The 15,395-nt window shown below is 43.5% G+C and overlaps 1 protein-coding gene and 1 long non-coding RNA gene across 3 annotated transcripts in view; both read left to right on the forward strand.

Annotated features, from left to right (window-relative positions):
- Positions 1–4,850, forward strand: part of LASP1 (LIM and SH3 protein 1) — a 41,285-nt gene extending 36,435 nt beyond the window's left edge. For both annotated transcript variants that reach the window (XM_036267654.1, XM_036267655.1), the window contains one exon: positions 1,868–4,850. In XM_036267654.1, coding sequence (XP_036123547.1) covers positions 1,868–2,041 — 174 coding nt within the window. In that variant the 3' untranslated portion in view covers positions 2,042–4,850. The remainder of the gene's footprint in view (positions 1–1,867) is intronic.
- Positions 4,851–7,686: 2,836 nt separating this feature from the next.
- LOC118634531 lies at positions 7,687–9,208 on the forward strand. The gene is made up of 2 exons (XR_004960370.1): positions 7,687–7,972; positions 8,565–9,208. It is a non-coding gene; the product is annotated as an uncharacterized LOC118634531 (long non-coding RNA).
- The last annotated feature ends 6,187 nt before the right edge of the window (positions 9,209–15,395 follow it).

The following is a 15,395-nucleotide window of genomic DNA, read 5'->3' on the forward strand; positions in this document are numbered from 1 at the left end:
TTGAAGCTCTCTGTGGGCAGGGCATTGTCCCTGTGGTTCATGTGCTCTGGGCCAAGCACAGAGCGTGCACTGGTCAACTTTGCTGAATAAGTGAATGAGCAAAGTAGGAAGTGAAGTGTTCTTACCAGTTCCTAGAGTTGAAGTTCCTGGTGTGTAAGTCCTGCTTCTCACAGGTGTGGCTGAGCCACATTTGTTGAGCTGGCTGAGCTCAGCTCTACTGCTCTGGGTGCCTAGAAATTCTGAGTAGCTCATGAAGGAGCAAGAGGGACAAAACTTAGAGAGATAAAGTAGCTAATTTCTCACATACTAGGCATGTCTTGGACAGGAGAGGTATGGTTCTGAATAAAAGACCCCCTTCTTGCCCTCTTGGGGCTTTCATTCCCGTCTGAGAGACAAACGAGAACAATAAGTAGATATACAACAAAAGGTCTGATAGCAGCACATGTTAGGAAGAAAATGACAGCAGGGTAAGGGGAGAGAGAGCAGCAAAGTCACCAATAGCATGAAGTGAGTGGTGCAGGGAGTCCGGCAAGTCAAAGGCCCTGAGGCAGGAATATGCTAGGGACGTTCAAAGACCAGCAGGAAGGCTATGGGGACTAGAAAGGGAAAGAGGATAGGAGAGGAGGTCAGATTCTGCAGGAACTTGTAGGCTACAGGAAGGCCCTTGTGACTGGTGAACTATGCAGAGTGAGGGGTTTGAGCTGTGTTTTTAAAAGATGGCTCTAGCCGCTTGTGTGGGGAAGAGGAGTAGACAATTGAGGGCAAAAGTGGGAGATGAGTGAGGAGGCTGTTGCAGAATGCAGGCAGAGATGGTGGCTACTCGGCCCAAAAGGTGCAGGCAGAGTGGGTAATCAGAGAGACCAAAGTCACCTTGTGAGGACTGGGACCTCTCATCCCATAGACTTGGGGGCTAATGGAGTAGGTTTCTGTTGCGTGGGGCGGGGGGTGGGGGGGGGAGTTTAAAATTTAGTGCTAAAGAGGATGGGGAAATCTTTGAAGAATTTAAAGCCGAGTAGTAATACAATCAGGTTTGCATTTTAGAAAGTTCCCCTGAAATCACAATGGATGGACAGTTGGAGGAGGAAGACCAGAGACCAGAGACAGGCGGGCAGGGGTGCTGGTAGTGGGGTGGAGCAGTGGATACAGAAGGTTCCTTGGGGCACCCAGTCCTGGACCAGCTGGCATTTGGCCCCACTTCTGGCCGCATGCAGATCCCAGGGCCTGGCCTGGGGGACCACAAAGGCTGAGCTGACCCCCAGAGATAAGTCAGTGTCAAGGGCAGTAAGGTCAGAGGACTTAGAATCCTGTCCACCTCCAAGACCACGGTTGCATTTCATGGGCTTTTGCCAGACATTTCCTAGAGCTTAAGTATACGAATTTGGCTGAAGTTGCAAGGTAAAGTCTCTTGTGTCACCTGGAGGTTTTTCTCCCAAGAATAGGTCTTTGTCCTGAGTTTGGGAGTGAAGCCAGACTTATCACAGCTTCAAAAAAAGAAGAAAGACTGGTGCTTATAATAATAATACAGATAATAGCATACAGGGCATATCATATTTTGAAACACTAACTGGCATCGTGTCCATGGGACCTTACTGCATCCCTGTATCGAGAGGTGGAGCAGGGCTGTTGTAACCTCAGTCCCTGTCTTGTGCCTGCCTCTTAGTAGATGCCAAATAGATTGGACGCTCTCAGAAAGTGAGACACAGAAGTGAGAAAATTTAAGGCAGAGCCCAGCCCTTCCCAGTCTCCCAGCTCCAGGCTCACTGCCCACCCAGGCTCTGCTCCATGTTCCGCACAGTGAGGAAGGAAGGCTGGGGTCCCGGGGAGCTGGGCCCTGGGCTGACTGTGCCGCCACCTGCCACCCCTGCAGAAGCGGTACCGCGCTGTGTATGACTACAGCGCCGCCGACGAGGACGAGGTCTCCTTCCAGGACGGGGATACCATCGTCAACGTGCAGCAGATCGATGACGGCTGGATGTACGGGACCGTGGAGCGCACTGGTGACACGGGGATGCTGCCGGCCAACTACGTGGAGGCCATCTGAGCCCGCTGGGCACCACCCTGCCCCATCCTTCTTCAGTGCATTCCACAGCATCACATCTGTCCTGGGCGTGACCTGTCCACCCTTCAGTGTCTCTGTGTTTTTTAAATCTGCGACAGCTTGTTTCTTCCCACCCTCCTTCCAGCTTCTTTTGCCAACTGAAGCTTGTTCTGCCACTTTCATGGGCTCCTTCCTCTGGCAGGTTTTCCCCTTGACGAACTTCTTGTTTTCCTCTCTGGATGGAACAGGTGTGGACCTTTCTAGGGGAGGCCGGGGCCCATGCGGCTGACCTGGAGTGGGAGACTCATTGGCTCCCAGGCCTCTGCCTTCTCCTTTTTGGCCACCTCAGACCCTCCCGCCCATCTCCTCACACACCCAAACATTCCAGGGCTGGGGTGAACCCCAGACCCGCAGGACTCCCGGGGGAGGGGCTCCATGCATTCCTGGGAGTGGGGCCCCTGGGATGGGGGACTGCTAGTGTGTAGGCACCAGTAAGAAGGCTTTGCTTCTCAAAGATGGGGCTGCTGGCGCTCTGAGGGGTCCCCTCCCCACCCTCTCCCCTTCTCAAAGACAACAAAGGAGGATAAAGTTCCCACTTTGGGGTTCATTCATGCTCCCCACATGTGTTCCTCCTCACACTGTGATTTTGTTCTCCTGCCCACACAGACCCGGGGTGGGCTAGGAGTTCCCCAGGAAGCACGGCTTGGGTCAAGTGCTGGCCTTTCTTACTTTTAGGGACAGCTGCAGGAAGGAAGGGAACAGGGTGTTCCCTCCCATTGCCCCTTGTTTCCTCATTCTCATCCCCAGCCTCCAGGGACCCTGGCTTGCCTCCTTGGCTGGAAGCCAAGATCCTGAAAGATGGAGCAAGGAAGCCTCAGGCCTCTTGGCCTTGGAGGCCCAGCCCCCTGAGATCTGGGCTGGGTGGGCCAGTCCTCTCTACTCATGTCCTCCCTTCCCCGGCCCGCCCCCAAGTGCACCAGAACTGTGCACAGCCGCCGGACGCTCTGTATCTCCAGGACTCACTGAGTGGGAGAAGTGTCTGCAGGTGTGTCCGCTGGTGTGCGCATGAGCGAAGGGGCAGGGTGCAGCCTGCAGAAGTCTCTGGGCTTGTGTGAGGGTCCACAAAACTGTTTTCCCTGATATTTTCCTTAAAACCCACATTGAGGAGTCGGGGGAGGCCCTAAGGGAGAGAAATTCCTTGTGTTTTCTTTGGAATGAAAATTTCTCCTCTGTCTCCAAATGAAGAAAGCCCACCTACCCCTCTTGCAGTGTGCTGGGAAGACGTAAGGGGATGATTGAAGATGGGTGGGAACTGGTATTACAGCCTGCAGGGGAAGGGGAAGGGGAAGGCTTTGTGGCTCCAGGCATATTCTCTCCGCCATCTCTGTGTCCTGTGCTGCATAGTGGGGGCCAGAGGACCCTGTGTTACCCACACTGTGGGTGCCTTACTCTGGGGGCTTCCCCCCCAGGCTTCTCCCTCACTACCTAAAGCCCCCTTGAGGTGTTGGGAGAGGGTCCCAGGGCTACAAAACTGGAAGCACAGACCCCAGGATGAGGAAGGGAAAGATGGTGCTATCTCCAAGTCCCTTCTGTCCCTTGCTGGTGGCTGTGACAACTTTTGTCTGGCTTTATTCATCTCTAGGCTTTCTCCCAGAGTCCGCTCAGGCCCCATAGCTGACATCTCTGCATCCTTGTTCCCTGTGGTGGTGGCTGCAGGCATAATGAACAAGTCCTCTCTGCTTGTGAGTTTAGTTGGGAATATTTACCCCAAATCAAAGAGCTGAGGAAATGACTGTGGGAGGAGGAGCCCCTGCCTGACCAATCCCTTTTCCTGCTTGGCTCCAGGGGGCAGATGAAGGGCCTCAGACTGGGCCATTTGGGTGATGAGAGCAATATTGGAAGCCTTGGGAGAGGTGCTGGTCCATTCCATTTCCTCTTGATTTCAAAGCACAACATAGATTCTGGGACCAAAGTCCAGAGACACAGGCTGTTGGAGGACCTGTGGTTTGGAGGGTGGTAAGAGAGTGGGAGGAGGGCCTGGAAGAGCAAGAAATAGCCTTTCACTCAGCTTAATTTTTCTTCTAAAACAAGGCAAGTCAGCCCCTGGAATCTTGCTGCCAGGCCCTCTGCTCCTCCCATCCTAAAAATAGGGGACTTTTTCTTATACAATCCAGAGAGAGGAGGGACTGTCAACTGGTGCTGAGGGACCCAGGGGCTGCTGGGAGTCCTTGTTCCTTTCCAGAACCTTCCACCCCTAGAAGAGCACAGAACCTGAGGGGTAGGTTGAGGCCCTAGTCTTTTCTTACACCTCACAGAGGTCTTTTAGCCAATATCCCAGGAAAGAACATACATCAAAGCTAGAATGTGAATATAACGTTAGTGGACCAATAATAAAATGCAAGAAGCCCAATGGTGAGAAAAGTGAATTCTCAACACAGCTTCCTGTTTCCTTCCTCATGTCCCTCCAGGGAAAACTATTGCTTCATTTCTGCCTTTTCCCCCTTCACATATGCACTTTGGGGCTTTTTTTTTTTTAACAGCTGGAAAAAATACCACCCCACAAACCTGTATTTAAAAAGAAACAGAAATGACCATGTGAAATTTGCCTCTGTCCAAACATTTCATCCGTGTGTGTGAAGCCGTCATTCATCTTTTTATATGGGGTGGTTGTCTCTTCTTGGTCTGTTGGGTCCCCTCCCTCGTGGGCTTGTGCTTGGGATCAGATCTTTCTGGCCTGTTATGATTCTGAACATTTGACTTGGACCACAAGTGGATCTTTCTGGTGACTCAAATAAAAGTATAATTTTTACCTGCGGACTTAGTTTTCTCTTTGGCTCTGACTGCTGCTGCTGCTGCTGCTGCTGCTCTGTGTGTGTGTGTGTTCCATCTTGGGGCATTGGCCTGTCACCCTCCTAGGAGCCCTGCCATTCTTTAGGGAGAGAGACCAGCCTAGAAACTGTCAGCCTAGAGTGGCAATTTGCCTTAGCACCTTCTTCCTCCTGGTTGAGAACTCCCCACCAGTCTGCTCCTGGCTACATCCCTCTGCCCAACTTGGTGACACTCCCAGAAACTTCCCTGAGTTCCCATATTCCTACCGTCTGACTCTTCGCTATGCACCTGTCTCCCCACTAACCGGGGCACTCACAGGGCAGGTAATGGGTCTAATTCATCTTTAAACCTCCAGTTCTTGTTCAAGGCCAGGCACAGATGCTCAGCAAATATTTGTTGAATTAATGAGTGAGCTCAGCTGGCAGACAGTTCTAGCTCTCTGCCTGCACCTCTGAGGCACCCACTTGAGGAATGAAATGATGGAGGGACTGGGACAGTCTGTAGTGGGATAAAACAGATGACACCGTCTGTTAGGTGGTCTGACAACCCAAAGCAGTATTCACAATGCCTTACAAATGATCTTTAACACATTTTTTTATTTGATCTTATTAGTCTCTGAGAGCAGTAACTACCATGATGTCCATCTTATAGATGGGGTTCACTGAAACCCAGGAAGGCAGTGGTTGGGGGAGGTCACAGCTGGACTGGAGGTCTTAGGACCCCCAGTGTGATGCTCTTGGCCTCATGCTACCTTGCTAGTGTGGGCTGTGTACCCAGGCCCCTTGCACGTCTCATTTTAGTATCTTTCTTGTTCCAGGTGCCCCAGGTCTAATATCTGACCAGAAGGCCAGGCAGCCTGTCCTCTGTCCGGTTGGGAAGCAGGCAGTGGTAGAGAAAGAATCCAGACCCTTCAGCACTGGCTCAGGGCCTCCAGTCAGCCTCACGTCCAGCTGTTTTGTGGAGAGGGGCATTTCCCACTTGGGGCTGAGAATGCAGACATTCTCTAGCTTCAGGATAACAGCAGGGTGGGGAGGAAAAGGGCTTCCCCGAACTGAGCCTGAACTGAGCTTTCCTAATGAAGGGAATGATGATAAGAGAGTGACAGGCCATGTCAGAGTGCTGAGCAGTGTGGGGAGTGTCAGAGGTGGCACTGGGTGGGATAATTAAAGATAATACTGACACCTGCTTCTCCTCTCAAGGAGTTGGCTGCCTAATATTTTTCCACTAGAAGGGAATGAGTTGGCAAATCTTGCCTCCTGTAGGCCTGGCCCCTTTTGTCTGAGAGCTGCAGCTCCCTCTCCCCAGGAGGCTTCAGTTACTTTAGCAATTTGAGGGGGCAGTCAGTCTGCTTGGGAGGGAGTCAGCTCTCTGCCTCCTGGGGATGGGCCTGTGGGAAGAGTCTCTAGACCCCTTCTAGAAGCGGCCTAAGTTCCTGAGACCTAGCATGAGGAGGGGGTGGTTACTAACATTTAATCCTCGGGCCCTTCAAAAGAATTATTTGGGGGGGGTGGAGCAATGGACACTAAGCCTCAGAGATGTCACAGGAAATTTTTTCAATTTAATAGGAAATAATTAAGACCTAAAAAGGCCCTGGCCGGTTTTGCTCAGCAGTTAGAGCATCGGCCTGCGGTCCAGAGAGACCCGGGTTCCGTTCCCGCTAAGGGCGCGTACCTCGGTTGCAGTTTGTCCCCGGCCCTGGTTGGTTGTGTGGGTGGCAGCCACTCGATGTGTCCCTTTCACGTCGATGTTTCTCTCTCCCTCCCACTCTATCTGAACAAAAAATGGAAAAAAAATGTCCTCAGGTGAAGATTAAAAAAAAAAAGGCAACACAATACATAACTGAGTGTCCACCACCCAGCTTAAAAAATAAAACATCAATTTTTCCCTTTCCCCTCAGAAGAAGCCACTTGAATTTGCATTTCCAGACACTCTTACTGCACAGGGATGGGCCTGAGGCTTCTTTAGTGCCCTCTCTGAAGAGGATACAAAAGAGAACAAGAATGTGGGTAATGACCACAAAGAAACAAGAAATAGAGAAGAAGGAGAGACCTCTGGTGTTCACACTGTAAATGGAGAGTGATCTGAGCAAAATGCCTCACAACCTAAGCAGCTCAGGTAGGGCTGAGGGGCATGTCAGACTACGAAGGTGGGCCAGTCTAGGGCAAGAGAACAATTATGAACTCTGGAGTGTGCAATCCTAGTTTTGGATCTTGGTCTCTGCCATTTCCAACAAACCATTGGGCAAGTTCCTGCCCAACTCTGAACCTCATCAATAAAAGACCTGTAGGAGGTTGAAATTACACCACGTGTGCAATATCTGGCATAGTCTAGAAATCCCATAAATGTTAGCTCCATCCCAGAGATGCCAGCTGAGACTCACATGAGACCTTTGTCCATGTCCCTCCATAAAGAGAACTTTACAGCTTGCCAAAGGCCCACCCAACTCCCAATCATTATTTTTTCTGAGGTAATTTGCTGGGGATGTGCGAGAAGAAAAGGAAGAAAGGCAGCCAGGAAGATTCATTTCTAAGGGATCTGAATAGAGATCAGATCTCCTCTTCCGTCCATATCATGCAGATTCCACTTAGATACAAAGGTATGGGATTGAGTTCCTGGGGAGAAATTGAGCCTCTTCAATTCTGCTTGGTCTCAACCCAGCAGTTCCTTGGTTACCCGCTCCGGGGCTTTATGATTGGTTGGCTGTGGTATGTGGAGGGGTGGGGTAAAGTAAGCTGCTGATGGAGCTGCAGCATCCCTTCGTCTCTGGCCTTGGAAGGGGGAGGGGGAAAATGAGGGCTGAACAGTGGAGGGAGGAGGGAGCCATTTCTCTCCACTGACTGCAGCCTCAGTGCTCACAGCTCACGTTTCCCTGGAATCCAGAGGCCTCCTCAGCTAAGGACTCCATAATGCTGGATATTTTCATTCTGATGTTCTTTGCCATCATAGGCCTGGTCATTCTCTCCTACATAATCTATCTGCTCTAGTGGCCTTCAGCTGCGAGGGAGCCCACAGGAGAACAGCTCAGGGGGGAAGGATGAAGCTGACTGGCGGAGCATCCTGCTTGCTGACGCACCGGTGGATTTTTGCTTCTGGTCATTATTTCGGGTATTGATTCAAAAACAAAATTAAAAGAAATCTTGTTTTTCTATTGTTTTTCCTCAGATGCATTGATGTAGCATTTCTCATACCACTCTGAAAAGAGTAAGAAATGTCAACTTCTTTCTTTGCGACCTAATTTAAAGTACTATTATTTTTTTTTTAATGGAAAATGAAACCCACAATGTGAAGGATTTTTAGGTAGAATGAGCCGGGAGTGGTGTGCGTGGTGGGAGGGACTATAATTTCATAGTTTTTTTTCTTCAAGTTGCTCAAACTCCAAACTGTTCATTCTTTCCCGGTAATTAAAGGTAAAAACACACCATTATATGCCAGCAGAGTGGTTATAATTATGCTTGCATAATGGCATTAATTAGTGACTCATTTTCACTTGCGGATGAAATAGGAAATGAAATTTACTTAGGAGTGGGCTTATGGGGTGGGGGAGATGTCTATTCTTTTCCAACTATGGGGTTTGACGGAAAGGAGAGAGGAACTCCTATTTCTTTTCTTAGTCCCCAGAGACTAAGATCAGTAGTAGGAACTGAAACCTTTGCTGCCATTCCCATCTGAGCCTTGTTTTTTTCTGGTTTTCCCACAGTTCCTGGTCTCCAGTCCAACAAGAGGCCTCTTATCAACAGCAGCTGTCCTGCCGCCCAACAGACCTCTTCCAGAGCCTTCCGGATATGGTTAACCCCTATCAAGCAAGGGGCTTTTTGAGCTCAAAGGCTGAGGCACTTGGCTGGAACATCAGGAATTTATGGGCTTGGCTGGCAGGTGTGCGTGCGTTTGAATTATAAATTAAGAAAGAACACAGAAAGCTGAAATGTAGACACATTAAAATGATCATGGAGAACTTCTCAAAATTCATTTTGATAGTATAGCCTTTCCTTAGGTCTTTCCTTTCCCCTATGCAATGGTGTTCCTTTGTAAGTCCAAGAGCACGTTGTCTCTCTTTACCTAGTCACTTTATCACTGTCTTCATAGATTGCATAATCTGGGGCTGTGTGGTGTCCCTTGTCTTCGTCTCTAGCCAGAAGGAACTTGTCATTTGAGTTTTTAAGATTTATTTTCCCCACTCTCTACCACTTGTGTTCCAGCTTCTCATTTAAAAAGAGAAAAGGTTATATAGTTCTCATTCTTTCTGCTTGGCTAAGTCATAAATTATTGAAACAAGATGGCTATACTTCTCTTGTTATTTGGGAAAAATCTCTTATTCCAAAATAAATGTTCTTTGTTTTTTCATTGTCAAATGTTCCTTTTCTGGAAAAAAATCTTGCAACATATTTTCTGTCCAATTAAGGTTGAAGAAACCATATATTTTGGGGTCCAGAGAAGATTTGGACCCCAAGTCCAGGGTATCTATTCCTTTGAAAAATCCATTACTGTTCCACATTTGATTTTCTAAGCTTAAAAATAAACAAGAAAGATGAACTTAATAGTTTTTATTTATAGCATTTTGCTCAATTTCCATGCTTTAAAAATAAAATTGAGGCAGTATAACATAATGTCACAATTAAAATGAAAAATTTGCATTTTAGAATTCTGGCCAAGAGAAAACACTGTTTTAGAAGCTTTGTCTTGGCAACAAATTATGTGACTGTCAATAAGTCATTGTATCTTTCAGGACTTCATTTTATTCTCACAGATGAACGAAATGGACTAGAAAATTGTTAATGTCCTTTTCCATTTTAAAATTCTACAATTCTAAGGTGCATTATCTTGGGAAATTACATATTTGAGAACAGAAATCCCATGGAAAAAAACTCTCAATAGTTATCAGTAATCCACTTTTCTGCTCTCCTCAAATGACATTTTGTAATGAAAACTCAACTGCAAAACTTTTTTTTTTCTTTTTTATCCTCACCCGAGGATATTTTTGCATTTATCTTCATATAGAGCAGGAGGAACAGAGGAAGAGAGAGATGCGAGAGAGAAACATATCGACTGGCTCCCACCCACACAACCCCAACCGGGGCCAGGGACAAACTGCAACCGAGGCACATGCCCCTAGGGGAAACCGAACCTGGGTCTTTCTGGTCTGTTGGCCAACTAACTGCTGAGCCAAACCAGCCAGGGCTGCAAAACTCTTTTTTGGCACACTGTGAGGAGAAAATGGCTATTTTTTACCCCAAGCATATATCAGTGATACTTTGCCTAAGCTGTTCAGGGAATATTAATAAGTACAATACTACATGGTGGTATGTAACAAAACAGGTAATCTGACAGATGCACTAATGCAAAAAGCATGGCTCTAACTATTAATATATTCAGGGATGATCTTCAGTTATCTGTCGAGTGAGTCCATGACATGACATTTCCTAGGAAACATTCCTCTGACTCTTTGGCATGGCTTTGTGTTTCAAACTAAAATTTTCTTCTTCAAGTCAAGATAGCAGCTCCCTGTCCTTACCTAGGTAATTAGGGCAAGTGTCAGTATTTTGGAGGGTTCCAAGGAACACAGTTAATTATCATGGTGTAATCTTCATGGTATAGCCTTGAACCAAGCTTGCTCTGAAGTCTTTTATGAGGTCAAGGCTCTTCAATCTGTATCCACATAATGTTGAACAGTGAAAACAATCAGCCAATTTCAGTTATACATCAGTGATATATACCACTAGCACCGGGCACAAGATAAGGACAGAAAGATTACCCATATTTTCAGTTACTTGTGAAATAATTACATTTTGGAAGAAATGTTATGACTTTGTGCTTGTATCTATGCCATAACATGGCAGTTTATAACTGTTTTACAGTGTTCATCATTTTGACAATTTCTAAAAATTTCATATTAAAATTTTTTGTATATTAAAACACTAGAAATGTTACTTCTGTAATATAAGGTTTTGTGTAAATTTTACAAATCTGTGTCATAGGGCAAGTATGTCCTATGAAATGGGGATTATACTTGGCCCACATTAATGTAGTAAAAACATTTTTAAATAACTGTAGATTACTTATAAAAAAGTAATGTGCATAATGCTAAAAATCATTATATTAATATCTGCTTTCTTTTTCTTTAATTTTTAATCCACACTCAAGGATATTTTTTTCATTGATTTTTAGACAGAGTGGAAGGGAGGGAGGGAGAGAGAGAGAGAAACATCAATGTGAGAGAGACACATCGATTGGTTGCTTCCTCCACAATGCCCAGGCTAGGGCCCGGGATTAAAGCTACAACCCAGGTACATGCCCTTGACTGGGAATCAAACTGGTGGCCTTGCAGTCTGCATGCCAATGCTCTAACCATTGAGCAAACTGGCCAAATACCTGCTTTCTTGATTAAATATAAGGGGTTTGTGCCCTGGCCTGTTTGGTTCAGCAGTTAGAGAGTCAGCCTGCGGTCCAGAGAGACCCGGGTTTGGTTCCCGCTAAGGGCACGTACCTCAGTTGCAGTTTGTCCCCGGCCCTGGTTGGTCGTGTGGGTGGCAGCCACTTGATGTGTCCCTTTCACGTCAATGTTTCTCTCTCTCTCTCTCTTCCTCTCACCCCGCCCACTCTGTCTGAACAAAAAATAAGAAAATGTCCTCGGGTGAGGGTAAAAAAAATAAAATAAAATAAGGGGTTTGCATGGAAAAGTGATGTATTTTATTTCAGGAGAAAGAGGATATATTTTAAGAAACAGTTAAATAATGGAAAGATAAATGTTACTAAGTTAGAATCGTCTAAGACTCATTGCTCTGGGTATACATACCAAACTTTCTGTGTTTGCAACTTAGCATGATATAATTTATTAAATTTTAGAAAATTTGTTTGTTTTTAAAAGGCTTAAAATTAGCATTATTCAAACTTCAAAATCCCTTGAGAATTATTTTAATTTAAATTAGTAAAAAATAATGGGAATTTCCCTTAATAAAGTACTAACTGCCACTTCTGGAAAAGGAGAACAGAAAAAAACTATGCCCAATGGCCCTGGGAAGCCAAAAAAGAGCTTGACTCTATGAGTGACAAGGTAGAAATCAAACATGCCTTCTGTAAGACATCAAAGTTCCATATCTGGATTATACATAGGGTGAAATAAAAATTTATATTGCACATTTCGTGTGGCATTTCCCACACTGAAATATTAATATAACAACAGTCCCAGATTAATGAAAACTCCTGGGAATCCCAGCTGAAGCAAACATTTAAGCAAATAAACTAATAAGAAAACCATAGATCACTTTTATAACAAAAAAATAAATAATAAAGTACTAAATAATACTTGAGCCCTGGCTGGTTTGGCTCAGTGGTAGTGTTGACCCGCGGACCAAGGGGTCTTGGGTTTGATTCCGGCCAAGGACCTCAGATACGGTTCATGCCCGGCCCTGGTTGGGGTCGTGTGGGTGGTAACCAGTCAATGTGTCCCTTTCATGTGGATGTGTCTCTCTCTCTCCTTTCTCTCCCTCCCACTCTATCTGAAGATAAATAGAAAAATATCCTCGAGTGAGGATTAAAAAAAAAAGAATAGTTGAAGTGGAAAATTATCTTTATAAATTACATGCTTTGTGTTTATCAACCTCTAAATGTTTGCCAAGCCTAGAATGGTCTCTTCTAAATTTGTTTAAAATAGATGGGAGCAAAACTAAAATAAAATCAAAGTCATATATAAAGGGGGAAACAGAAAAGTCATTGACACAACTTCTATTATAAACTCAAATATACTAAGAAATAGTTAACAACTTCTATGTTCTTAGAAAAACACTGTAAGATCTTGTAGTCATGGGTAATTGTAGGTGATACACAATACTTAATTACATATTTTGTTTTTTGAAACTGGTGTTAAACTATAATTGTAGCATATCTATTTTAGCAGCAATTGAAATATTAATTGGTTGGGATTTTGGTATTCACACCGGATAGCAAAATAGTATAGAATACTGTTCTACTTACAGATTGTTATACAATTTATGAGTTGTTGCTAGTAAATGAAATTTATTTAACTAAGATATACTATAATATTAAGCATAAATATACATAAATATATAGCTAATTGCAACATTATTTTATGTTAAGACATTTAAAATTTTGATCATGGTAGAGCTATAATTAACAGCTTAAATAAAAATAAGTTTCTCCACAAGAAATAATTTTAAAAAATTATACATTCAATGACTTGTGAAATGACAAACTCTGGACAAGTTAGAAATATTTCTAATTTTAATTTTATTTTAATATAAATAACAACTTAAATAAGTTAGCAAATATTAAATATTTAAGTATCAAAGACATTTTACCATAAACACAATACTTTAAAAATAACAATACATATCTTTCAGTTTTGTGCACCTTGAAGAAAGCAGTGCTCGTTGAATGCCTACAAGTATTTGTGTTTTGTTTTGTTTTTTATCCTCACCCAAGGACATTGTTCCATTTTTTTGTTCAGATAGAGTGGAAGGAAGAGAGAGAGAGAAACATTGAGTGGCTGCCACCAGCGACCCAACCAGGGCCGGGGACAAACTGCAACCGAGGTACGTGCCCTTAGTGGGAACCAAAACCGGGTCTCTCTGGACCGCAGGCTGACGCTCTAACCACTGAGCCAAACCGGCCAGGGCTATTTATGTTCTTTTTCTTTAAATTTCAAAGAATTTCAAGGATTAAACTAAGTTTTCTTAAAGTCCCTACTTACTTAAACAATTTTCTGGAGTTATATTTGATTTCTTGATAAAAAAAAAAAGTATTCTTTGTTAGTCCTTTGGCACTTTTTTTAGCCTAGAGAAGACTGACTGTCCAATACAACTAACTGTCTTTGAGGTCATCTTTCCTATTTTAGTGATGTCTCAATAAACCAAGGAGCCTATGTCTACAGCCTGATTTCTTACAGGTTTCACAGCTACCTGCTAGTGAAATTGGTAGAGAAGTTACATGGCTAGTAAGGTATCGATAACCTAAGAGGCTTTGTGTTTCTACCCTTCACAATATTTATTGACATAAAAATCTGTAATCATATAATTCAGTACTATTCACTTAAAGAGATTAACTTGGGTAATAACCATGTAAAGAGATTAATGTTTATTTTTTATTGACATAAAATGGTTCCTCCAGTTGCTCCTTCTGCTGGGCACCTCACACTTGTTCTAATCTCCAAAGGTGAATAATTATCCTAACACTAAAATCTTTGTTATTAACAGAACAACTGGAAGCTGAACTAAGTCATCAGATGGGAAAGGTGTGAAATAGGTGCCTAATGTTCATGTTATAGAAAGCAGCCTTGAACTCTTAAATGCCTGAGAGGCTTCTCAAGCATAGTAATTTATTGCCTGCATTGTGAAAAGATAAAGTTGAGGAGTCAGAAGGGCACAAGAAGGAATTATCCAAAAAAGCATAAAGAGTAGATATTTTATGGTTTCATAAGGTACCCAGTATTTAAAAAAAGATATAAACTTTAGTTTCTAAGAAAAATAGCATCCTTAATTTGTTATTAGTACTATTAAGGTGTCGTGTGTGTGCACCCGTGTGTGTTTAGAAACAATAGTTAAGATAAATATAATGCTGTGTCATTGAGGTATTTTTGGCTTGCCTTCTAGTGGAAGTAAAAATAATCCTACAAATCAAAGTCAAAGACTGAGGAATTCACTATCAAAAGGAAAAAAGGAGCTAGAAGCCCAGGTTCATCTTCTAATTTAGAAAAAAGTACAGGATAAATGATTTGACTTGCTAGTAGTTTATGTTGTTATGCTATTATGACTGTTCTAGACTTAGTTAGATATGAACAGTCTCCTAATGTTTTTAGGCTATTCATTTTGCACATGCTCCTTTTTTGTGGCAATATGATTGCACATACCATCACTTAAACATCAATATTGTTGACACATGCTTTCGCAAGTTAAACCCCCACTTTAGAATTTGACATCACACTTTATTCCTAATGACAAATGTATTCAGCAAAAAACTGGACTGCTGAATTGGTAGCAAGATGATATCATTTATCTAATGCACCCAAAGAATGAATCAGATTTTTTATGTTCCAAATTTCTGGGGAGAATGAAATAATAATCTTATAATTATCGAGAATAATGCAATAATGTGTTTTTAAAAATTTACAGCAGCAGTCATGTCAGTTCAAGTGTGTAATGAGATTCAAGTCTAGGTAAAAAAAAAAATCTTTTAAATCAAACCATTCTTCTTTTGTAAACTTTCTGAAAATAACTGCTGTAGAGACTTGGATAATTCAAGGAACACGAGGAAACTTCACAGTGCCAAATTGCTTCTCTAAGAGAATGAAACTTAACTAATATCTATCTAGTAAAATATTTAAAATATTCACTATTTATATTAAAAATTTTACTTTTTTTCCCTTAATTTTTATTCTTTTTCCTCAAATAATTTAATGGAGTATATTCTCAACTTGGAATCACCAATGTTTTGATAAATAAACGGATTAGGTTTTCCAACGCATGTATGAGAAAAGGAGTGAGAGAGAAAAGAAAAAGCTAACTAAGATGTTGTTTTG

The sequence above is a fragment of the Molossus molossus genome, unplaced genomic scaffold (genome assembly GCF_014108415.1).
Source record: "Molossus molossus isolate mMolMol1 unplaced genomic scaffold, mMolMol1.p scaffold_m16_p_19, whole genome shotgun sequence".
In the NCBI taxonomy this organism is placed as follows: Eukaryota; Metazoa; Chordata; class Mammalia; order Chiroptera; family Molossidae; genus Molossus; species Molossus molossus.